Here is a 24,111-nt window from a genome sequence, read left to right on the forward strand (position 1 = left end):
GATCTGCAGACAGGGGTCCAGAGGGAAACTTCTTCCTTAGGGCCTGTTTTCCCCCCGCAGTGGGAGGACTGCTAGCACCTTGGCTACGTCCTCGAGACCAGAAGAGCAAGGGTTCAGGTTTACCCACCCCCAGCCCAACCACAGCAGGCCTGCTCAGAGGCAGAACCGAATCGCAACACTGCCCAAGGCAATAAACACCCAAATCCATGCTTCGTCTCAAAAGTCAGCTTTTTATTATTGAGGGCCAGAGCCCAAGGAGGGGAGGATGTGAGCTAAAGCAGCATTGCTCTCTTTCCAGGAAATGTTTCGAGCTGCAGTGAAAGCTTGAGATGTTGCATTTTTTTTTTCAACTCAAGCATGTGTTTTTCAAAAATATCATCCTTCCCCACCCCCCACCCCACCACTAATTTTAGAATCAGACCAAAGCCAAGCTACTGTCCTCTGTTTCTGTTGGGAAAATACTATATTTATTCAAGATGCAGAAGTGGGTCTCTGCAAACCTCCGATTGCTTCAGGAAAACAAATCTGCTTTAGACTATACAGAAACCATGATACAAAATTTATTTCATGCTAGAATCTCTTTGCATAACATTGGGCATGCAGTTTTTTACTCTGAAGTACTAAATTGCATACAATGCCAGGTTGTGCCTTAATAAAAGTGGAGGAGGGCCACCCCTCCCGTGGTCCTGATCTTTTGGTGCTCTAAAGTAACACTTGGAAAATCCGTACGGTGTTGATTGTTTACTACGAACAATTTGTTATGAAAGCTGGTCACACTGGGTCTACACACCGAGAAGATGATAGAATCAACCTAGACTAGCCGCTGTCGGGTCTTGGGAAGATGTCCGCTGGGTCACAAGCATGCCAGACAGAGAGGGAAGAAAGCAGCAGTGCGCGTTTCCACGGTTCTATTTGGAGCAAAGTTCTCAGTTTCCACGTGAGAAATGAACTATGAAGGTGAGGTCAATATGACCGATGACTGACCCACTGCCCTTTTTGGAACCTTGACTCTCGATCTCGTGTACAAAAAGGGAAGCCATCCATTCCTCGCCCCCCCCACCCCTCCCCCGCCCCCAGAAATGTACAGGTTTCTACCGAACGCCGTTACAGTCTGGCTCCAACAACGTGTGTAAAAGTAAAGAGCTTTGAAAGAAAATAGAGGACTTTTTCCTTTTTCTTGTTGTTGTTGTCGTTGTTGTTTAGGGTGATCGTTACAGTTGCAGGGGGTTGGTGGGTTTGGTTTGCTGGGTTTTCTGTTTAACTTCATGCAAGTCATGCTAAGGAACCCCGCCACCTCCCTCCCCAAATAAAATAAAATTTTTAAAAAAATGAAAAGAAGGAAAAGAAATCCTCTACGGTCAGTTACCATTTGGCCGTAGAAAAAGCTACGTCCGTCCTAGTACAAGACCTGGGCCACTCGGACTCGTCCGGCAAACCTGCATGGCGTGAATTTACTCTGTCCGAGGGTGAGGAGGGGCTGCTGGTCCACCCAGATGCTTAATAGCCACCAGTGTCCTCGGCCAAGCCGCCTGGTCAAGTCACTCTCACAGCCTCTGTCGGCATATACTTAGCAATGACAGGGCTTTCTTTGCAAAGATCTGTATGTAAAGAATACAATTAACACTTGAGCTTCTCTTCTCGGCTTTCCCATCCCGCTTGGTACTTAGTTTTTAAGGAAGGAAGAGGAAAGACAGAACAGCCGCATGCAGAGGCAGGCAGATTTCTTCTCCAGCGGGCTTGGTTTTCCCATGCAGTGAGCCGGCCCAGCGCGCCTCTCTTTCTCCCTCCTGGGGACCGGGTTGAGGCCCTAACTCTCCTATTCTGCATGTGGCTTATGCACTGGAATTATCCTGTGAAAAGCAAGTCCTCGGCGCTGTCATGACTCCATGAGAGCAGGGCCGGGTGGATGCGGGTGGGGGCACTTCACCCTTGGTGCCTCCCAAAGGCTCGGGTCCCTGCACCCCTGTGGGATAGGGGAGCAGGTACCACCTGTGGACAGTGGTTGCTGCTGAACCCCCTTGGCCGCTACCGGGAGATGGGGCTTCTTCTGTCCCCCACTCCCTGGGCTTCTGGAAGCACAGTAACGAGACTCTCCTTTCTGGTCTTTTAGGCCACACAGATTAATCCAATATTGAAGATGAAGGAGATAAGCAGCCCACAAGACCTCACCGGGCAGAGCACAGCCACGAAGTCTACCTGCTTTCCCCCTCACTCCCCCGGGCTGCCCCTGCTCCTGGTATTCTAGAGCCTCTACCCAGGAAAAAGCCAGATGCAAAAGGGAGTATCAGGCCTATCCATGGAAGGTGCCAAGGATGGGCCCACCCCAGGCCCGCAGCCCTCCACCATGCAGCACCATGCGGGCAGCGGGATGCCGCACTGGGGTCCAAGGGACCTCCAGGCAGGGCAAGGAAGCAAGGACCAGCCTGGGTCAGGTGGGCACACTAAGCACCGGTGACCAGAAGGACCTTCCCATCTCAGAGTAGGCTGCCTCTCCTCTTCTGGGTTTGGGTTTGCCCTTTATTTGGAATTCTGGGTTTTCTCCTTCCGTATTGTTGAACCACTTCCAATACTGGAGCAGTTGTGAATGGCCACAGTCTACACCTATTGCTCTAAAAAAAACAGCTCTCCCTCTGGCCCAACCCGCTCACTCCGGTCAGCATGCACCCCGTGTGAGCATGTGAGGCACTCCAGACATGCATGAGTTGGCCAGCCAGTCCGATAGGTCAAGGATGGCTTCCTCCACCTTCCAGGCCAATGCCTGAAGCCTGAGGCTAGGGTGCTCTGGGCCCCTGCTTCAAGCTTCTCTCCAGCCCATGCTCAAGCGCCAGTAGAAATCTTTCCCCCAGGAGGTCAGCCTAAGATAAGGGTCTGAGACAAGGAGGGAGACCTTGAACAGAGGCCACTATGGGGCTCAGCCTTCACCAACCACAAGGGGGCGCTGACCACACCAAGGGTGGTGACCAGGGACTGAAGGTGCTGCACAGGGTTGTGCTTAACCTTCTCTTGGTGAATTCTCCGCCACTAGCAATATTCTGACTAGCACACATCTTCTGAAACGACACTGGCCTCACCCCAAGCCCTGAAGTCATTTCTCTTCATGCCTCCCCTCCCACTGGCCCACAGATTCGTTTTAAATGATACTCTTCCAGAACATGCATCCTGGCTGGCTAAGCCCACAGGGTCCTGGGCAGGCCAGGCCCACCCCGTTGCCCTCCTCAACCAAGGGACAGGGGAGACGACTTCGCTTTCTTGGTCTCACCTGCCATCTGCCAGAGAGGCCTGGAGGAGTCAAGGCTCCTACAACCCCGGGTAACCCCCTGCCTTAGGGTCACAGCCCCGTAGTCAGCCAGCCAATCCCGGAGCCCCTTCCTTTCCCCTCAGCTCAGTCCCAACCCACAGCTGCCAGGACCTCAGACTCTCTGCCAGCCTGACATCCTACTTGGGAGAAAGGGACTCAGACCTCCGAGGGCCAACCCTGGGGGGGTGGGCTCCTTCTGCTCCTTGCCCCCCCTCAGCGTGCCTGCCTGCCCCTCAGCACCCCTCGCCCGCCGCCCCACCCGCCCGTCTGCAGGAGCGCGGGCGGCCCGGCTGATGCGCGTGCCCCCGCCTCCTCTACATACCCTTTCTCATTCCTCCACCAGGTGGGCACGCGTACTCCCCGGTTGATAAGAGGAAGCAGGGTCCGTATCTCTCGCGGGTGCCCGAGCGAGTAAAGGGCAGGCCCTCATCAGGAGTGAGGGCCTGGTCTATGTGGGGGCAGTCTTCGTTCGCCAGCGCGGCCTTCGCCACCTCCCCATTCAGTTTGGAATCTTCAAACATATAAGCAGAAGCTATTGAGACACTGAAAACTGTTTAGTGGGGGAGGGGGAGAGGCCAGAGGTGGGGCATTGGCAAAGGGCAGCCTGTCCCTGAGGACAGAAAAGTGAGTGGGCCATGGAGGGAGGCAGGAGGCTGGGGGTCCCGGCTCATTCAGGCAGCCTATGGGCTGCCCACAGTGCAGGGAAGGAGGGGCTCCTGGGTTTGCTCAAAGTTTGCAAAAAGATGAGTTGGTGATGGGTCCAGCAGGTGCGGTGCTGGGGGCCTGGCCCCACGCCCAAGGCAGGGCCGATGAGACAGGATGGTGTGGATGCGTCATGGGTAGGGGGCCAGACACAGAGCTCAGGGAGAAGACAAACAGACACGCAGAAAAACTCCAGTCCGGAGAGGAAGCCGTGGCAGACCTTCTCTCTCCTGCTGACCAGAGCCTGGCTGCCACCCATCCACATCTAGCTGGTTCCTCAAGGCTTCCCTAGCCCCCTCTAGACCCCGTCTGTCAACTCCATGCCGCCCCCCGTCAGGATCCCACCTCGTCATGTGCTTCACACTGTCCTCCACACACACCCTACCTCATCACTCATCCTCCCCCGACCCATGTGAGTTCAGCCTGGTCACTCTGCGTGCCCCACGCCCTATACACACCAGGCCTGGTCACACAGTGCCCACTGTCCTCAAAGAAACCCAACCTGGTCACTCTGCATGCCCCCCCCCCTCAAAGACTAGATCTGGTCACACAGTCTCTTCTGTCCTCACGGACTCAAACTGCCTACTGTGTATACCCCACTCCCCATGCAGGCTAGGCCTGGTCACAGTCTCCTCTGTCCCCAGACTCACCTTGGTCCCTCTGCATGCCCCACCCCCCTGCAGACTAGGCCTGGCCATGCAGTCTCTTCTGTCCTCACAGACTCAACCTGGATACTGTTTATACCCCACCCCCCTACAGACTAGGCCTGGTCACAGTCTCCTCTGTCCTCAGACTCACTTTGGTCACTCTGCATGCTCCAGCCCCATACAGACTAGTCCTGGCCATGCAGTCTCTGCTGTCCCCATAGACTCAACCGGGTCACTCTGCATGTATGCCCACCCCCCACCCAGACCTGGTCACCCAAGCCTCCTCCAGATTCAGCTTGGTACTCTACACAGCACACCCCACACACAGTCCAGGCTTGGCCACACAGTCTCTCTTGTCCCCACACAGATCCAATTCAACCATTCAGTGCTCTGATCCCCACACAGATCACGCCAGGGTCCGCCGTCCTGTTCCGCCCCCAGCGGGCCTGGTCAGCTCACACGGGCACAACAGGGATGTATGCATGAGGCAGTGACAGCAGGCCATGACTGGGGAGCGGTTCCCATTCCTCTGCCTCCTCACAGCAGCATCCGGCAAAGCAGAGCAAATGGACGTGTAAAGACAACAGCGGCGGATGGACTCGGGTGGGTCAAGGGGAGTCTTGGCCTCTAGGAGAGCCTGAGAAGGAACCTGGGAAGAGGCTTGAGGGAACACTTGGTGGGGGCAAAGCATGGCCAGAACAGGCGCTCTCCCTCTCCCAAGTCCAGAAGCAGAGCCGTGGGAGCCTCTGGAGCTGGAAGAGGTCGCTCATCTGGCCATAGGTCCCGCCCCTCAGTCTTGGGGACTGAGCCTGCCCCATGCTCTCTGCCCTCAAAGCAGAATCTTCCAGGCCAGGGTAGGGCAAGTCAGTCCCCTTGGTGGGCTTCCTCAAAGACTTCATCTGGGGTGAGAGAACCTCAAGGGAAGACAGCACCAACATGGGCATGAACACGAGGGGAGGCTTCTCTGAAAGACTAGAGAGGGGACCCTCCCCCGTGATCCTATTCACATCATGTAACTACACGCACAAGTGATCCTTCTCCGTGTGCACACACTCAGCGTGCCCGCGGGGGGGATCACGGCTCGTGTGCACATCATGTCACTACAAAGAGGCAGTCAGTCAAAAGAGAAATGGACCAATCAGGTTTATTCGTAAAGCAAATCCAAAAAAAAATCCCATCATAATTTTGGAACTTAAAAAAAAGGTCTGTCGTACAAGATGGCAAAGCATTTCACGTACAGTGCGTTTCTTGACAAATCCCAGGGGCTTCGCTCCCCGATTTATTCTGAACCAGAAAGGCCAGTTACCAAGGTAACTCTGACACCACGTGACTGGGGCCTCTCTGGGGTCTGGGAGCTGCCTAGCACTTGGGGCGTGTCTGTGGGCACACACGTGCCCACAGACAAGTCCCGGCCTGCCCCCCATTCTGGCTGGCCCCTGTCTTCCCTCCCGAGGGAGGGGCTGAGAGAGGAAGGCAGCGGGAGAAGGAAGGGAAGTCTCAGGGAGGAGAGTGGATGAGGATGTGGAGGTGGGGCCCACAGTACCCTGCACAAACTGTCCTCGAGGGGAAGACAGCAAACCCTACCCGGCAGCATCACCATCTGGGAGAGGAGCCAGGACTTGCTGTCTCTCTGTTGGCCATCATCTGTCAGTGGAGACTTCTGCAGAGGGTAGTTCTTGCCCAGGGGCGGGTCAAAGCGGGCTGGTAGAGCCTGAGATCCCTCCTTTGGCCCTATGCTGAGCTCCACCCTTCAGCTCTGCCCCTCAGTGCTGTGCCCCTGGCCCGAAGTCAGGCCGGTCTTCCCCGCAGGGGCAGGGGCAGGGGCAGCCATCAGGCATCCCAGACGGGTGTGAGCTGGGCCCCTTTCTCTCCCTGGAGGGACTCCAGGACCCCCTTGGGCCTGCTTCTTCCCTCAACCATGATGATGTTTGAGGAGAAGGTGTGTTTAGGTCTTGCTCTGTGAAGGAGCCAGCTTCCCTATCTGTAGTTCGGGGTGCTCTCAGAAACTGGGAGCATTCTTCCTCCCCAGCTCCAAAGTGGGGTCTGGAAGAGAGGCAACAAGGAGGGGCCAACTCTCTAAAACTGGAGAACTCCTGAAAAAGACCAGAGGTGCCAGCTCACCCGCCTGCCCCCACCCTGTCCTCTGAGTGAGATGGCCACCAGGAGCCTCGGTTCCCACCTGCTCCCCAGAAGGCTGAGCGCCCTGCCCCCACTTGTTCCCGGTCCCTCGGTCCCCACTAGACCCGCCGGCCTGCGATGATGAAATGGCAGCATGGGCAGCGTCTCACGGAGATGGTTTCCAGGCTTTGAAATGGACTGAGATAGATGAGCATCCGCAAGAGGGTCATTTTTTTTTAAACTTTGGAGCAAGGAGAACCCGGTGTCCGGGCCCTCAGCCAGTGGGGCTGGCTTTTCTGCCCTGCTCTCCCGGGCACCGCCGACGTACTTACTGTTCACACCAGCCGCGGGCGCCAGGGGGCGCACGCCGGGCTGGGGCAGGGTGGGGGTTGCTGGGCATTTCCTTGGGGTTAGCCCCGAGGGGTCTGCCCAGCTGGGGCTCAGGGAAAAAGTCCCAGGCTAACTGGGGACAGTCTGTGAGAGACACGAGCAGAGTATAATCACGAGAACTGGCACAAGTCATGCAACAAAACGAGGAGAGAGAGAGAGAGAGAAACATGATTAGTGGAGAGAGAGAGAAAGAGAGAAAATGTGAACAACACAGAAAAGAACACCCATGCCTGGCCCTCAGAGTGGGTTCATTTCTCTACTGCTTCCCCTTTGGCCCACGTGGGGGCCACGAGGACCCCACTTGGGGCCCCAGCCACCCACTCTCGCCCTCTAACACCAACGTGACCTCAATGAGCCCTGCCCACACCTTGCCTGGTCACCTCTGCCTGATCCTGTGCCCCTCCCTGCCACCACTCCCAGCACCCACTGCGGCCCAGCCGGGGGAAATGGAGGGCCAGGACTGAGGGCACTCTGGACTCAGCTGCTCAGGGGAGAATCCCTCTCCAAAGATGCCCCAGAGGCTGCAGTGGTGGCTCCTGGGGAGCCCAGGTAGGCGCTTTCTCTGGGACTCATGCTGCCCTACATGCCCGTGGGCAAAAGTGGATCTGGCCACCAACCCTCCCCCCTGGCAGCCCCCTGCTCACCTATGGTGGGACCCTGCAGCCCCAGATGCAGCACCACAGAGGACCAACCCGTATCACAGGAGCAGAGATGGACAAGACACACAAGTGAATGGACATGGCAAGACAGGGGCGGGGGGGGGGGGCATTCCGAGCTCTGCAGAGCAGGACCCCAGCTGCAGGTGGGGGAGGGAGACCCTTTCTGGGAGAGAAGCAGCTCCTCCTGGGCCATCAGCCCCAGGCAGTCCCTGGCTATGTGGGGTGCGCTGCTAGCATCCCCCGTGAGGCACTGTGACCCCCAAAAGACGAACCCCCAAACACTGAGGCCATGCCAGCCATGGTACAGAGGAGGAGACCCAATCATCCATCACAGACACACAGACCTGAAGCTTTAGGACAGACCAAGAGGTGGAGGTGAGGGAAGGTGCTGCTGATATGACTGAGAGGCCTTGCTTGCGTCCTGGGGCTCTGGCTCCGGGGGGTGAGGGGTAGGGTGCCAGAGCCTGGCATGCTGCATTTAGCCTTCAGCCAGATTCTAAAAGTGGAATTGGAGAACTCAGGTTTCGTGGAGGCCACTTGACTACCCTTGGGAGTGGAGTGAGGCTGGAAAGGCCTTGGGGGCTGCATCTTACCTCTCTCAATCCTTGTAGGGTTGGGTCTGCACTCACACTGGCCTCCCTTACCTCTGGTTACCCCCCACTCACTCCCAGACACCCCCACGCCCATCTCAGTGTTTAGGTGCAAGCAGAGAAGGAGGCAAATAGGAAGGGACTCAGTGATGCAGATATGGAGAGGCAACCCCTTAAGGACCACAAACCTTGGTGACAGATCATCAGGGTCTCACACACCAGCCTTTGGAGAGAGGATGGGTACTCAGGGGAGAGATGAGGCTCACAGGGTACTGGGAACCAAGATGGACAGGCCTTGACGGTAGGACAGCACCTTCAGGGGAAGTGAGTACTTGGGAAGGGAGGGAAGGCAGAGTGTAGGGCTGGGGAGAGAAAGGCAGGAGGGTGCTGGCATCTGGGCTCCAGAGGGCAAGCTTGAAAGGCCCCAAATCCCTCCTCAGCCAGAGATTGCCTGAGCCAGTGCTCTCTGGGTCCCTGAGATCTGGGGCCAGGGCAAGGAGGCTCCTGGGAGCAGGGCTGCCATGGCTATGAGGCCCAGGGGATCCAACAGGAGTGAAAGGGCTTCACAGGTCTGCTGCAGCACGGGAAGAGGGCTGTGTCTCTGGGACTAGCTGGTGTGCATGTCAGAACACACACATCTGTACTCAGTGCGTGTGTGTGTGTGTGTGTGTGTGTGTGTGCATGCGTGCGTGTGTGTGCTCTCAGCACATGGAGAATACTGGCATTTTCTAGGAGTACAGAGGAGTCTGTGCCTGACTGGAGTGAACTGGAGTTCTCTGGTAGGCTGGCCTGGGCACCCAAGCCTGGGGCACTGATCCTGACAGATCCGTTGTTGGAGAGGATGTGACAGAAGGGCCAAATAGCGCCATGGTGGTGTCACCCAGGTTGAGCTCTTCCTGTGGAGTTCGGAGTGAAAGTGGGGGCTAGGCCAGGCCAGACCCTCCCCAGAGCCCCAGGAACCTTTCTTGCCATGACGATGGCTCCTGAGGTCAACCGTCCACCTAATCCAAAGCAGAGAGGTGGAGTAGGAGATTTCCACCGGCCTGTGCCTCACCTGTTGAGCAAGAACGGTGCCTGGTGCCCCACCTCAGGGCCCCTGTTCCAGTCTCTGAGATCCTTGCCCAACCCCTGGCCCAGCCCAGGACATTAACCACATTCCTCTTGGGTGCCTACAGGAATCCAGGAATTGGGGAGGGGTATGGGACCAGATGAAAGGGCAGGAAAGTCCCCATGGGCAGAGAAGTGGGCCATGAGGGTACTGCACTAGGCAGCATGGGTGTAGGGTGAAGCCAGGTTGGGAGCAGGATGAGGTGGTGGGTGCATCAGCAGGGAAGAAAGAATCAATCATCCACTGGGCGAGGCCACTCAAACCGGGGGAAATTTGCTCATCCAGGGCTGAGCTAGCCTGCCAGACCTGGGCACGGGGACCTCCTCCATAGACTAAATGCTACCTATCGCTCAGCCTCCCTCACCCCAGCACTTCTTAGCTCAGTGTTGTCATTCTTCTCTGGGTCATTCATCTCCTTGAAATCCCTGTGTCCACAGAATAAGTCGATGGTATTCCATGGGTAGAGGTAGACTATGGGCTTTATATCTTCGGACCAGAGCCCCGTGATCAACTTTATGTGCTATGTGCAAGTTCTCATAAAACTGAGATAGTCCCATAACAAACCACTAGCCATGGAATATGAGAATATATCCCACGGTGACTAGTATTGTTTCATGGCCCCCCTCCCCCCTGGACTCCCACTGAATTCACGGGAATGTGGTTGTACACTGGTCTGGATGTCATGTATTGCTGCTGCAGTCCCCACTGCCGGAAACGGGGAGAACCCTCGGTGGGAGGTTGTTGCTGGTCTATAATGCTTTCGTCTAAGCTGCCCGGGGTGGTGGCCCCCTCTAGTCCTTCGCTCACCAGCCGCTTCCATCAGAAGGCCACCGGAAACTCCCACTCGACCATCAACCCAAACAGACGACGTGAAAGCTAGAGTCGCTCCAACAGGTTCCTAAAGATAAATGCTAAACTCTAGAGTGGTGGAAGAAGATGAGTTGGTTCGGCATGCTATGGGGTAAGTAAGCTTGTTACGGAGGGCTCCAGGCGTCTCCTCGGACGCACCTGGAGCTAGGCAGCCGGAATCAGAGCAGTTCTACTCAGCTATGGAGACAGGCTCTGTTGGGGGTGAGAATCCTTGCTACTGCCTTTGCAGGGACCTTCCTGCCAGACCCCATGCACCAACTGTGCCGTCTGCACAGCCTGAAGGGAGCCAAGTAAAGACCAAATCAGAAGCTGTCTGGCATTTCCGAAACACACCCACCCCTGCCCTGCCCCGACACTGGGACAGCGGCCTGAGTCAGAGACTCGTGCTTGACTCCTGCCCACCGAGCAGCAGCCCCCTGGGCTCCTGCTAAGAGAGTCCTCAGCAACCTCGCGGGCCATGTCGTCTCTTCAGAACCTCACGAGACCAGCGCGCCAACCTCCTTACCCAGGGCCACCAGTGAGGTTCCTCCCGCAGGCTCTCGCCTTGTGAATTTGGCTGCCCAGCATCTCCCTGGGCCCCCAGGCTCCACACCTCGACATTGAGTGCGGGGTCCGGGGTTGCCCACGGAACTAAGGAAGCAGTCTGACTGAATCTGGAATCATCATTACGGGGGGCAGAGGTGAAAGGTCAGATCGACATGCCTCTAAGAGGTTTCCTACCTGCTCTGTTAATTTCTAAAATTTCTTCCTGGGCCAGCGGGCATGTGTCACTCTGAGTACTGTGGTGTGGAGAGTTTACGACAGATTTACAATAATTGGGAGATCCCAGCTGCGGTGGCCGTGGAATATGCTTCTTTTTTTTCTTTGGTAGTTTCTGCTTAGCCATGGCTAAGGAGTAATACATCCCAAAATTGTTCACGATGACGGGCACAGGCATGGCGATGGTCAGCACACCCGCCAGTGCACACAACGCTCCCACCAACATGCCGGACCACGTCTGCGGGTACATGTCTCCGTAGCCCAGCGTCGTCATGGTGACCACAGCCCACCAGAAGCCAATGGGGATGTTCTTAAAGTGGGTGTGCTCACTGGCACTGGGGTCATTGGGCTGTGCCCCTATCCTCTCGGCATAGTAGATCATGGTGGCGAAGATCAGGACGCCCAGGGCCAGGAAGATGATAAGCAGCAAGAACTCATTGGTGCTGGCGCGGAGAGTGTGGCCCAGTACCCGCAGGCCCACAAAGTGGCGGGTCAACTTGAAGATGCGCAGGATACGCACAAAGCGGACGACGCGCAGGAAGCCCAGGACGTCCTTGGCAGCCTTGGAGGACAGGCCGCTCAGGCCCACCTCCAGGTAGAAGGGGAGGATGGCCACAAAGTCAATGATGTTCAGCGAGTTCTTGATGAACTCCGCCTTGTTGGGGCAGAAGACCACGCGCATGAGGAACTCGAAGGTAAACCAGACGACGCAGACGCCCTCGATGTAGGTAAGGAAGGCCTCCGTCTCCGCCTCCCGATAGTAGCGCACTTGCGTGCCATTCCGCACGTTCTCGATCTCTGTCTTGTTCACGATGGGATTGAAGCGCTCGTGAGTCTCCAGGCAGAAAGTGGTGATGGAGACCAGGATGAAGAAGAGGGAGGCAAAGGCCACATACTGCGGAGGAGAAACACAGCGTCAGAGGGAGGCCCTCCCACCCCGAGCAAACAAACCTGGGGTACCTTTTCACTGGGTCCAGAGGCCAGGCCAAGGGAAGATGCCTGCACAATGGCCCCCTCCAACGTGGGCCAAACTGACAGGCCACCTTTGCCTCCTCAGGGCACCAAGTAAGGAGGCTCAGGGGCACGTAAGAAGTTATGGAAGAGGTTGCTTTATTTTCACAAATACCTCTCCTTTCCTCCTGGATGCCCAGCTAGACTAGATTTGCCAGGCTTCCTTGAGGTTAGGTGGGGTCACGTGACGGAGCTCAGGCCGGTGGATGGCACATAAAAAAGGCGTCCACTGATGAGAGGCCTGGCTCACAGGACCTATTCTACTCAATTTTCCAGGCTCTCTTTCTTCCCGCCACTGCCAGTTAAATGCTAAGGGCCTATGGGTCAGTAGAGCCACCACAAGAATGCAGGCTTGGTCCTTGAAAAGAAGGATATCCACTAAATAGCTGAGTGGGAAATAAACTACTAATGTGTTAAGCTGCTGTGACTTGGGAGTGATTTAGTGAAGCACTTAGCGCACCCTAAATAATAAAAGTGGCATAGCCTGTGGAGGCTTAAGGTGGCAAGGGAACGAAGGGGGACTGCTATGCTGGCATCTGGTCCCTCAAAGGTCACATGGCCCATCTTTCCTCATTCCTACTGCAGTCCATTTGCTTTCTCAAGAATCTGTACCTCATTGATACGGTCTCAGGTTCTCTTCTATCTAGAACTGCAAAAGATACATATCAGCCCCAGGGCCTTATATGACTTTTATATTTCTTCTGTGGCCCCCTAGGAACTCCCACCACCAACTTGGAAGTGAGTCTCCTATTCTTGGAGGTATTGAAATAGAGGCTAAATGGTCATTTGTCAGCAATACTGTGTGGCAAGTTCAGACATCAGAAAGAGAATTGGACTGGGAGTCCTCAAAGGCACCATAAACCACAGAGTCTGCTTCTCTCCAGTTGCCTGTCAGCCCCAGGGTAGGGGAGTGGGTGGGAGGGAGGAGGAGCTGTTGGAGAGCTGGGGCTTTCCAGACAAATGTGGGTGCCTCCTCCTCTCAGACCCCACCAGTGAGAAGGAAATGGCTGGAGTGACCCAGCCTGTCCAGAATCACCTGCTCTGGCCCTGAGCCCCTGGAGAATGGTTCAGGAGCTCCTTTGGTTTGGTTTGGTTTGGTTTGGTTTGGTTTGGTTTGGTTTGGTTTGGTTTGCTGGCCCCATCTCATGACCCTGAGCTTTTCTAGCTCCCAGCAGACGTGGGTATCTGAGGAAAGAGAATGGAAGATCTGTCTGAGTTCCAAACCTTCCTGCTCAGACTGAATTCCAGGCAAGGCCTCTTCTTCCAGCCCGCCAGTTGGGCCTCCTGAGCCGCTAGAGGAACCCTGGCCAGCGGGTTCTCCTCCAGGACCCAGGTGGCCATCCCCACCTGCATGTGCCCACAGCTCCCCGCCTCTCCTGAGCGCCGCCTTCTCCAAGCCTGTGCAAGACAATGTCCAGAGCAAGGTCATCTTCCTGGGAGTGGCCCCGGGCTACAGTCTGGAAGGGGTGGCCCTGTGTTCTCCAGAGCCACCCTCACAGACAGCTTCAAGGAGTGCCAAGGGCCCCCTCTGCCACAATGAAAGGCAGTCATACTGCTTCTAGCAACCCTGTAATCTGCATAGATGCACCTCCCCACCTGTGGTGGTGGGGGGGGGGGGGGCGTGGCACTGGAAGTCCAAGAATAGCCCTGTCTGGGTTGACTACGGCCCAGGACCTGGCACTTAACATGACATGCTTCTAGAAACCAAGAACTATATGGACCTTTCAAGTCACATTCTGGGTTGGTGGAAAAGGAGAGGGGAAGGGACAAGGTTAGCATTTTAGAATGCTGCTGTAAGTGCAGCCTTTAGAGATTATCTGGTCCAAGACACTACATGCTGTAGATGGGAAGCCTGAACCCCCAAGTGGGAAGAGGTCTCCCCGAGCCATGAGCCATGCTCATGGTCCTGTTGGTTTTAGGACACTGTACCATTTTATCCTAGACTACCACTATACTGTAACATTTTATCCTAGACTACCATCAAGAGTACCCTTCCTCCCATCCACTGACCAATCCCTCCTTTCTGTCACTCATCTACCCTTACTTCTTCCCTCCCTCCCACCCCTCATCCCTCCTTCCATCCTCTCTCCCTGCCTTTCCCATCCTTCATGCATTCATTCTTCCCTTCCCTTTTCTCTTCTGTTTTCCTTCCCTCCTTCTTCCTTTACTTCCTCACTCCTCCCTCCTTTCCTTATTTCCTTCCTTCCACCTGCCTGCCGATCCATCCTTCCATACTTCCCTCCCTCCCTCCATCCATCCTTTCTTCCTTCCACTCTTTTTAAAAATTATTTTTTAATGTGTATTTATTTTTGAAAGAGACAAAGAGACAGAGTGTGAGCAGGGGAGAGGCAGATAGAGAGGGAGACACAAAATCCAAAGCTTTCTTCCACTCTATCAGGCACCAGGTTATGCCCAGCAGAGTGGAATAAAGCGTCAGCCCGACCCTCAGGGAGCTCCCTGCCCAGCTGAGGGTGAAGGGCACCCACAGAGACATGTAAAATGCAGCGGACAGCAAAGTTAAGCTCCCTCAGCCCTATGAGGCAGGTGGGGTTTGGACAAGGCAGGGCAGGGCAGCTACGGACTTAAGCCAGGTCTTCCAACTCCAGAAACAGCTCTTTAAGGGTCATTACAGAAGTGGACCAGGAAAGCAAAGTGGAAGCAACTGGAAGAGGCCACCACCTCTGACCCAAGTTGATCCAGCTCCAGCGCTCCTTCCATCACCAGGGCTGCCAAAGCTCTTGGAGCTAAAAGCACATTCCCAAATGCCAGGTATTTGCCTCCAGATTTCCCCTGGAGGGCCCCATCTTAGAGCCTGGCATTCACCAGATCCCAAAGGGCAGGCTATGCCCCTCCTTGGATTTTGAAAGAGAGGAGAAGAACATGCATATTGTGAGAGTCCGAGAGGCAGGGCCCACCGTACCCTGGGCTCCTGATCCTAGCCAAGGGCAGAGGCATGAGCCACCTTCCCTCTTCACTGCACCATCAGCCATGGCATCCCTCTCCCAAACCTCCCCCAATCTGTCCTTCTCTGTCCCCTCCGTTCACACATGACCCTCTCTCAACAGGGCCCCACCATCAAAGCTAGCAGGTGTTAGGCTTAGAGTCTCAGCCACCCGTCTAGTCTCCGCACACCTAGCAGAGGGAGCAACCTGTTGGCACCCCAGCTCTCTGCCCAGGTCACCTGACCAGGCTGCCCACAGAGAAAAACCCTGACTCCACAACCTGACACAGGGGACCCTCTATGCCTGGCCCCATTGACTTCCCAGAGCTCTCTCCCTACATCTACCCAATATTCTTGCCACATGTAACTCGGCCATTTCTGACCCCTCTCTTCATGTCCCTCCTGCCTCCATGTCTTTGCACCTCTGGAAAAACTCATTCATCCTTCAGTGCCCCACTAAGTAGTTTTACTCCTGGGACACTTTCTCCAGGTGAGGCTCCTTTTGGTAGCTGAGGCCCTAAGGAGGCAGCAAACGAAGGGATTTCCCCAGAGAGTCTCTAAGTTCATCCCCGGGGAGGCAGCAAGCCTCTGGCTCATTAGTGCTTGGGGAGACTCATGGAAACAGCCCAGACACGGCACTGGTGTCCCGGGGGCCTTCTCACTCCCAGGTGCCCCCACAGGCCCAAAGAGCTCTCATCCCATCTGCCCCTCTCACAGGATAGGTCCTGATGGGAGCACTGAGGCCCTGAAAGAGGGCAGATCACGTAAAATTCTCAGCAACCAATGGGCATCCTGTCTAGATTCCTTCCTCCCTGGGCCCCAGGATGGTGGCAGTAGCAGCCCAGCCTAGAGCCAGGCACTAGGTCTCCTCTCCCAGGGGGAACCAGGAGAAGTGGAAGCCAGGCCTGCTGCCCTGCCTGGGCTTCCTGAGCACCTGCTTTCCCAGCCTCTGTGCTAGTAGGCCTGGTCCTTGGTCACGGGCAGAGCCCCAGCAACATCCAGATCCAAATGGGCCCTTAGGAGGGCAGTGGAGGAAGGGGCCCCCAGCTTACTCAGCCTGCCACACTGTCCCATGTCCAGGGCCCAGCAGGCCAGCCACAGTGCGCTGGGACAGCGGAGTCCCAGCTTCTTTTGGTCCATCCTCAGGGAAGCTGAGCACAGGAAGGAGAGAGGAGATAGCTACCAAAGTGAAGGACCCACTCTGCACCTTTTGTCCTCTTCCTGGCCTAGTGAGATGGGTGGCCCTACCCCATTGTGCCAAGAAGGAAACCTAGGGACAGAGAGGTCAGGGACTAACCTAAGGGTTCAGAGCTAGTGACAAAGCTGAGGCTTGGACCCAAGTTTGTCTTGCTCCAGAACCTAAACTGTTTCTACCACCAGAGTTGCCAAAGCTCTTGGGGCTAAAAATACAGCCCTGGGCACTCAGTAGCTGGCCCTGATTGTGTCCAGATGCCACCATCTTGGAGCTTGGCACCCACACCTCAAACTCCCTGAGGACAGGTGATGCCCACCCCCTGTGAGGGAGAGAACTGGGGTGCCTGACTCCACCGCTGGGAGCCCAGACACGTCTGCATTGTTCTTGGGCCCTGCTGCCCAGGACTTGCTAGCTCCTGGGGAAACTTCATCCCTGCCCCAACCTTACTCAGGGAAGCATTGCTAACAGCAGCCTTGGACAGCCTGGCCCTCATCCCCACAGACCTAGAGAGGGCAGGTGATGAGACAACCCCAACTTGTTCCAGGAGCTCAGACTGAGGGATCGAGAAAGGTGCACGGGGTGGAGATTTCCTGGGTTTGGCCGAGCAGCCCTGGCAGGGAGTGAGATCAGGAGCCATCTTTACAGCAATTCTGGGCGGACACCCCCCAGACTGTAGGCAGGGGCTGAACCCCATGTGAACTGTCCGCCTCCCAATCCTCAGTTCCCAGAGACCACGGACACACACACCTCACCCCTTACCTAAACACATATGCTGTCCATGTGGCCACACAAACTACAGCCCAGTATCCCAACTGCACATACATAGATGGATAATACTGAAATGTATCACCGCACGCGGAACATAAACGGCAGGTGCCATACTGTACCGCAATGTGCACACGCCCGCGGCCCCCCTCAGCACTCGTGCCCGTACGCTCAGAGCACGCGGATGATACAGCAGCCATTTCCACACAGCATACTCGCTATGAATACAAGAGACCCTGGGCATTGCCATTGAGCGGGCCTCTCCTCTGCCCACCTCACCCCCACCCCAGGCGTGCCTGATTCAGTGTCTGTCTCTCCCACAGGACCACACCTCCAGCCCACCTCACCTCTGCCTCCTCAGCCTTCCCTGATGCCCTCAGCCTGCTTCCCCTGCTCAGATGGTGCTGGCCCCTGGATCTCCAGTCCCTAGACCTGACCCTCATCTGTCAGCTTCCTGACTGCCTGCCATCTGCCAGACCTTGTCTCCTTTCCCACCCCAGCAGCAGCCTGGCCCCTCATGCCCAGGATCCAGGTCACTGTAAGGCCAGTCTCTCCTGGGTTCCTAGTCTGATGGGAGGCACAAAGGGAGCTTTGCCTGACAGTCCAGGAATAATTGTCACCTAGCCTGGCCACCTCAGAGGCCACCCAGTAAAATTTCAAGACAATGCAGGCAAGATTGCTTGAAAATGCAGCATAAACCCAAGCTGGTAGTCCTGGCTTTTTTTTTTTTTTTTCCAGAACCAAATCACAAACTGTGAGAGGCCCACCAATTGTGTTCAAGAAAGTGGTAGCCATGGCAACTGAAGGAGGCATCCCATTTCTATGGTAACCAGGGTGGTGAAGCTGTTGGCTGCAAAGTCAGACAAACCTACTAAAGATCTGTTGACTTAAGAAGATGTTTCATAAATCACCAAGTTATTTTTATTGTAGCCCCACCCCTGAAACCATAAATCAGAAAAGCAATTTACTATCTATTAAAATGACCAGTACGTGCTATGACTTCCATTTATAAATTATTTATGCCACAGTCATCTGCAGAAAATTGTGCTTGCCTTTCAGAATTGTTCAGGGGTTCACTGTGGGGCTCTGCGCTCTTGCAGTTTGGCATTCCAGGAACAAGACGATGGCTGGAATGTGGCGCAGGGACCGCCATTCTGGCCCGGCGTGCACTTGCTGGGTGACCTTGGCAAGTCACTTCCCCTCTCTGGGCCTCAGTTTCGTCATGGGCATACTGAGGGATGGACTTGGTCCCTTCTGAGGATTCTGAGACCAAGCAAGGCTGCAGGCTCTATGGCTAATCACGGGAGCCCTGGCTGCTGTCCAGGCCCTGAGCCCCCTGAGGATTCAGGTCAGTTTTTTCGCCTAATTAAATCTGCCCAGCGGGGGTACACAGCGTTTGAATTAATCCATGCGGAGTCAGTGATGCAGAGCAGGCGGGATGGCCAATTGGCCTAAATAAATTGTCAGTCGAGTTGAGTTTGGAAACTGAATTACACTCATCTGGACTTCCTTGGGCTGGGCAGGCCTGCAGGGTGCTGGGCTGGCTGGGGGCCGCAAGAGGATGACTGGGGAGGGGGCTCCTTGGGGGGCTAGTCCTTTTTGTGGCTCATCAATGAATGGGGGTCCCTGAGCACTCTGTCCTGGCATCTGGGTCCCTGCCCCTGTTCCTGTTCACTAATCCTCCCCTAGCTCAGGGAGCAGGGGGAGGGTGGGGAGAGCTCCTCGTGGTGCTACATGGAGGGTTTGAGCAGGAATGTGTATTTGTGCAGAGAACACAACATGGACAAGTGGGCACCTGTTTGGGCAAGACCATGTTTGGGGGCGAATACTGGGCAAGAGGGGGAGGCTGTGTAAATGTGGAGTAGGCGTATATGTGGTGAAGATGTTTATGTGACCTAACGCCAGGCATGCACAAAAGGCTTGTGTAAATGGTCACTGTGTATAGGTGTGTGGTTCATACAGGTGGTAGAAGTGTGTGTGTGTGTGTGTGTGTGTGTGTGTGTATCTTAGGACACATATGAACTGTGGTATGTGTGCTTGTATGTGTATAAGGACGTGTATAGGGTGTGATGTGTGTGTGTTTGTGTGTATAAGGACACACACGGAATGGGGGTGGGGGGAGTGTGTACGAGCATCTCCTAGGGAAATCAGAGTCTGGGCACTCTGGATATGTGTTCTCTGAGGTGAGACTCAGCCCAGGGCCATGACCAGAGATGGTCACTCACACACTAGTCTAGGGGTGTGCCCCTTTCTCTGGAACAGTCTGTGACTGAGAGAAAGGGCAGGGGTGGGGTAAAGGCCACTGAGGCAGCCCAGGCAGGACTGCAGGGAGGCAGGGCTGTGTTCAGATCAGAATCCCCTCGTGCTGCTAACTGAGCCTGTCAGTCCTGGCACCCAGCCTGGGCAGGAGGGGGAACCAGAAAAGGCAGTGCCCAGGCCTCCGGATTTCCAGAGAGACCCTTCATTGACTTCACTCATAATGAAGGTCATAGACTTAGGTCAAAGCCAAAAGAGGCTGCCCCAGCAGCTGACAACGTTTGGGGTGGCATCAGTCCCCATGTTGCTTTTGTGCCAGGATGCATGTTTTTTCTTGTTTTGGAAATGAAAATATGTCATAAAAGGTACACATGCTTCAAATAGTCTATCCTCCCAAATCACCAACGTGCTGCTATTTAGCTCATGGCACGTCTTAGATCGGTGGTACCTTGGTCGATAGAAAGCCAGAACACTAGGACAGAGAAAGCCCTTAGAGCTTTCTGGTCTAAAAGCTGCCCCTTGTGACTAGAATAGAGAGTTGGAGAAACAGAAAAAGGGAAAGGACGTGCCCACGGTCACAGAGCTCTCGGGGTAGACCAGGGATGAGAGTGTCAGTCTGGGCTGCAGCCTGGAGCCCTTGCCCGAAACGCCCTCCCAGGCCTCTCTGCTGTCCAGGCCTGCTGCCAGCCAGACTCCAAGTCAAAAGGAAGTAACGGCTGTCGCAGGAAGGACAGGACCTTGAAGTCAGATCAACCCGAATTTGGGGCCTGAATTGGCTGGTGACCTTGGACTAGTTACTGCCCCTTTCTGAGCCTTCCTTCTTGGATGGGAGGGGGTGGGAAGACATTCCCTGCGCCCCCCCCCCCGGGGTGGTTATGATGATGAAATGAAATAATACAGAGGAGCAAGAAGGAGGTGCCAAATATATCGCTTTGGTCCCCACACCACCCTCTGGCCTTCATGGGCCCTCTTGTCCTTCCTCTCCCATCACAACAAAGTCTCATATGTAGGAAAGTGAAGAATCTTATAGTCACGAGACAGAAACTACTGAATTGGGAGACGCCTGGGGGACTTAGGCAGACCTGCCCCCACATCATAGCACCATTGCCCTTCAGAGAGCCACCCAGGTGGCATCCGGGCTCCTGCGTGGGCCTGACTGAGCAGCATGGTGACAATCTGCCCAACGAGGGTCAGCCCTGGTTCTGAAGGCAAGGGAGGAGTGTTTCCTGAGAGCCAACCCCTAGAAGATCCAGGGGCACAGGGGCAGGGCAGAAGTCTCTGCATTTAGCAAGAAGGAGAACTTTCTTAGTGGCGGCCAAACCCAGACCCCTCGGAAGGGTGAACGGGAAAGCAGGGAGTAAGAGGCTTTCCCCAGGGGCGCTCAGTGGGGCACGAGGGAGGCAGGAGTGGGCAGAGGCCTGTGTGATAGGGGGATGGTGGTGGGGTGTGCTGGGGGAGAGTGACTCAGTGGGGACACAAATGCAGAGTCCTTGGCCCCATGCCCAGGGACGATTCAGTAGCTGTGGGTGGGACCAGAAATTTCCCTTTAACTTGTGCCCTTGGTGACTCTGATGCCGCCAGCCCCATCCTGGCATTTGGGATCCATGAGGCCAACTGAGACCCAGGTGCCAAGCAGCTCGATGCCTGAGCCTGAGACCACACTGGGGACTGGGAAGTCGGCAGCATGGCAGAAGGAGAAGGGTCTACACCTGGCTTCAGAGACCTGAGTTCAAATCCCAGCTCTGCCATTGGCTGTGTGACCTGTAGCAGGCAAGTAAACTCTGGAAAACCCAGTCCCATCACAATAATAACAACACACCCCAGGAAGCAAGACACAACTGGGGGTCCTGGAGAAAAAGGCCAGGTGTCTAGGGTTTCCCCAGATCCAAGGCAGAATTCTGGGGAAGAGAGAAACCTCCAGACTGCCAGTTCCCTTGCACACTGGTATTCCAGGAGCTGGGCCAAGGCGTTCCTCCACAAAAATCTAAACACAGCATTTTTTCCCCTGAATTATTGGGGGGTGGTAGTTGCAAGGAGCAGCGGCAACAGCTAAATGGAGAAATGTGTTTAACTTTAGGTTTTTTTCCCTAGGTTCTTCTGCTCCTGCTACCACTTGCCTGCTAACAGACCAGAAGCAAATGACAGCCTCGTGAGAGCCAGTGGCATGGCCTCCAGAGCCTGTTTCCAGGGGCCACAGATCAAGGCAGAGCTATGTCCAAGAGCCAGCACTGTGGCCTCCAGCCCATGAGGGACACCCCTCCGGGTAATGGTGACTTAACATGCCCCGTTCCACATGGCTATCCACGTGCGTCCCTGCCGTGGGGCTAGGAGCAGATGAGGCTTGGCGGGAAAGGACACTCAAGGTCATACAGTGAGTGGGGTGTGAGCCAGAGCTCCGGGGCTTTCCAGTCTCACTCTGGTAACAAGATGGAGGCTAATGACAGCAGCTTCCTGGTTGTGAGGAGGCCCTGTCTCCATCCACTGTGCTCTCCATGCACTGGCGCATTTAAACCTCATGCCAGCCTCAGAGGTTAAGTTCTGGTGCTATCACTCTTCAGATGAAGAGTCTAAGGTTTACAGAGATGAAGAATCTTGCCCAAGCGCTAGAGGTTCTCAGTGGCGCTGTCAGCACTGGCCGGTTTTGAAGCCCTGCACCTCAGGCCCCCCGTAGCCCCCCCTAAACAGCCAGGCTAGCTATCCATGGTGCATGTCCGCTTAGCTGTGCCCCAGAGCCAGACCAGGCTGCTCCGGCTTGGTTTCAACCTTAGTCAGCCCCAGGGAGGCACAGAGGTCTGCGTGCCTTAGAGGAGAGGGGCTGCGCTATCCCAGAGTGCTCCTCCAGCCGCAGAGGCCAGGATGGCTGGGTGTCAGGCCCCAGACGGTCTCACCAGGAACCAACGTCTCACCCACTCCTGTGACCTGGAAGTCCCCCAGGAGACCAGGCAGTACCTACCCTCACCCATTAGCACCTTCAACTCTAGGAAATATCAAGATTCCACACAGGATACCGTCCCATTTCAGGACTTAGAACTGTATTTACCTGTGTGTCTCTGCTGCTCTAGGTCTACTTTTCTGTTAGTAAATAGCCAGTGATGGAACCCTTCCTATTTCTCTTTTGCTCTGACTGCCAGGGAGCTCAGTTAAATTTGGTGCTCATTCTGAACTAATTTTTCACCTGGGTTTGGGGTATCGCTATTTCTTCTCATGTGCCCCAAACCTTTTTGTGCCACACATTGGAATAAGAAATATGTGACTGAGACTCCCAGACCAGGAAGTGAGTAGGACATCACCCCATAGAGGATATTTGGCCTCCTGTGCAGGCAATGCAGTGACCCCTCGCAGGAACCCTGAGGCAGATGTCCCTGATGGTGACCACAGGTGATGGAGACTTCCCAAGGCCACTCATCCTGTCTTTGTATAGCTCTAGAGATATGCATTTATTTCATGTTCAAGTCAATCTTCCTGCCTTTCTCCCAGGGATCCAGGTCCACCCCCTCGGGTCACCAGAACACACCTCCTCTTCCCTGTGACAGCCTGCACACGCTTGCAGATAGGCCTCAGACCCATCCCTCCTGCAGGCCAGGCTTTCTCTGGCTTTCACCACATCCCCTTTCCTGGCCAGCTCCCCTGTTTCAGCACCTGATTTGGTGAAGCACTCACTGTGCATGGCTATATGGGTCACACACTTTACCTTTACCTTCTTGATTCCCACAACAACCACCTTGGTAACGGGAGTCTTTAGCTTTATTCAGCCTCATCGTGCTCCGCTGTCAAATCACAATGACTCCATTTACCAGCATAATCTCATTTATCTTTAAAAATTTCTCTGAGGGAGATGTCATTACGTCCACTTTGCAGATAAGAAAATTGAGGTTCGGAGGGGTTAAGACATGTGCCCAAAAAACCAAAAACCCACATAGCTTGAAAGGGATGGGCAGAATTTGAAACCAGGTCTCTCTGATTCTAAATCCACCATGTTCCAGGGCTTCCATTTACAAATCTCTTTCATATCTAACCAGGTAGCCTGGGAGGAAGACATTAGTCTTCCCATTACGATGACTAGGGATAGTTATCTACAGTTTACAACACATTTCACATATTGAACCCCAAATGAATACCCCCCCACACACACATCAATAGCTGGGCCATCTGCAGGACAGTCATGACTGACCCCATTAGGCAGATGAGTAAACTGAGGTTCCAAGCTCCATGGTATACCCACTAGGAACCCAATGGGAAATTACCCCCAGATCCCTCTTCTGTTTTTGCATCGAGTTAGGAGTCATGACTCCCCAATAGGGTATACATGTGTGCACATATATGTATGTGTGGTGGGGAGGGAATTAAAAAGATGGCCCCAACAGGGACAGCTCAGGGAGGGCAGTGGATGCAGTGTAGGCAGTGACTGCCCCCTGCTCTCCCTCCAACGAATATTTATGCCTTTTCCCAGGTCTGTGCAGGGCACTGAGCATAGAGTGAGCAAAAACAGCCATAGCCGCCGGGCAGGGGAGACTGACATGAATCAAATAACCATACAAGCAAATAGGTACCTCCATGAAGTGACAAAGGCTTTGAGGAGAAATCAAAAGGCATTCGATGGGCCTTTGACAGTAAGTCTTGGGGTTAGAGTGGTTTCTAGGAGGAAGTGACAAGTGTGCCAAGGTTAGAACGATGTATAGGAATCAACTAGGGGAAGACAGGTTGCAAGGAAGAGCACTTTAGGCAGAAAGAACAGGACGAATTTCCAGTCCTCGTGTCCCTTGGCCATCAATAGCATCTGAGAGAGCTGATCCTCCTTTTTT

At 54.9% G+C, this 24,111-nt stretch overlaps 1 protein-coding gene across 1 annotated transcript in view; it reads right to left on the reverse strand.

Moving 5' to 3' along the window:
• Positions 1-210: 210 nt before the first annotated feature.
• Positions 211-24,111, reverse strand: part of KCNC1 (potassium voltage-gated channel subfamily C member 1) — a 44,681-nt gene continuing 20,780 nt past the window's right edge. Inside the window, exons 2-4 of the mRNA XM_029957487.1 lie at positions 11,103-12,036; positions 3,621-3,809; positions 211-1,598 (exon numbers count right to left, since the gene is read on the reverse strand). Coding sequence (XP_029813347.1) covers positions 1,534-1,598; positions 3,621-3,809; positions 11,103-12,036 — 1,188 coding nt within the window. The 3' untranslated portion in view covers positions 211-1,533. The remainder of the gene's footprint in view (positions 1,599-3,620; positions 3,810-11,102; positions 12,037-24,111) is intronic.

The sequence above is a fragment of the Suricata suricatta genome, chromosome 11, assembly GCF_006229205.1.
Source record: "Suricata suricatta isolate VVHF042 chromosome 11, meerkat_22Aug2017_6uvM2_HiC, whole genome shotgun sequence".
Lineage (NCBI taxonomy): Eukaryota > Metazoa > Chordata > Mammalia > Carnivora > Herpestidae > Suricata > Suricata suricatta.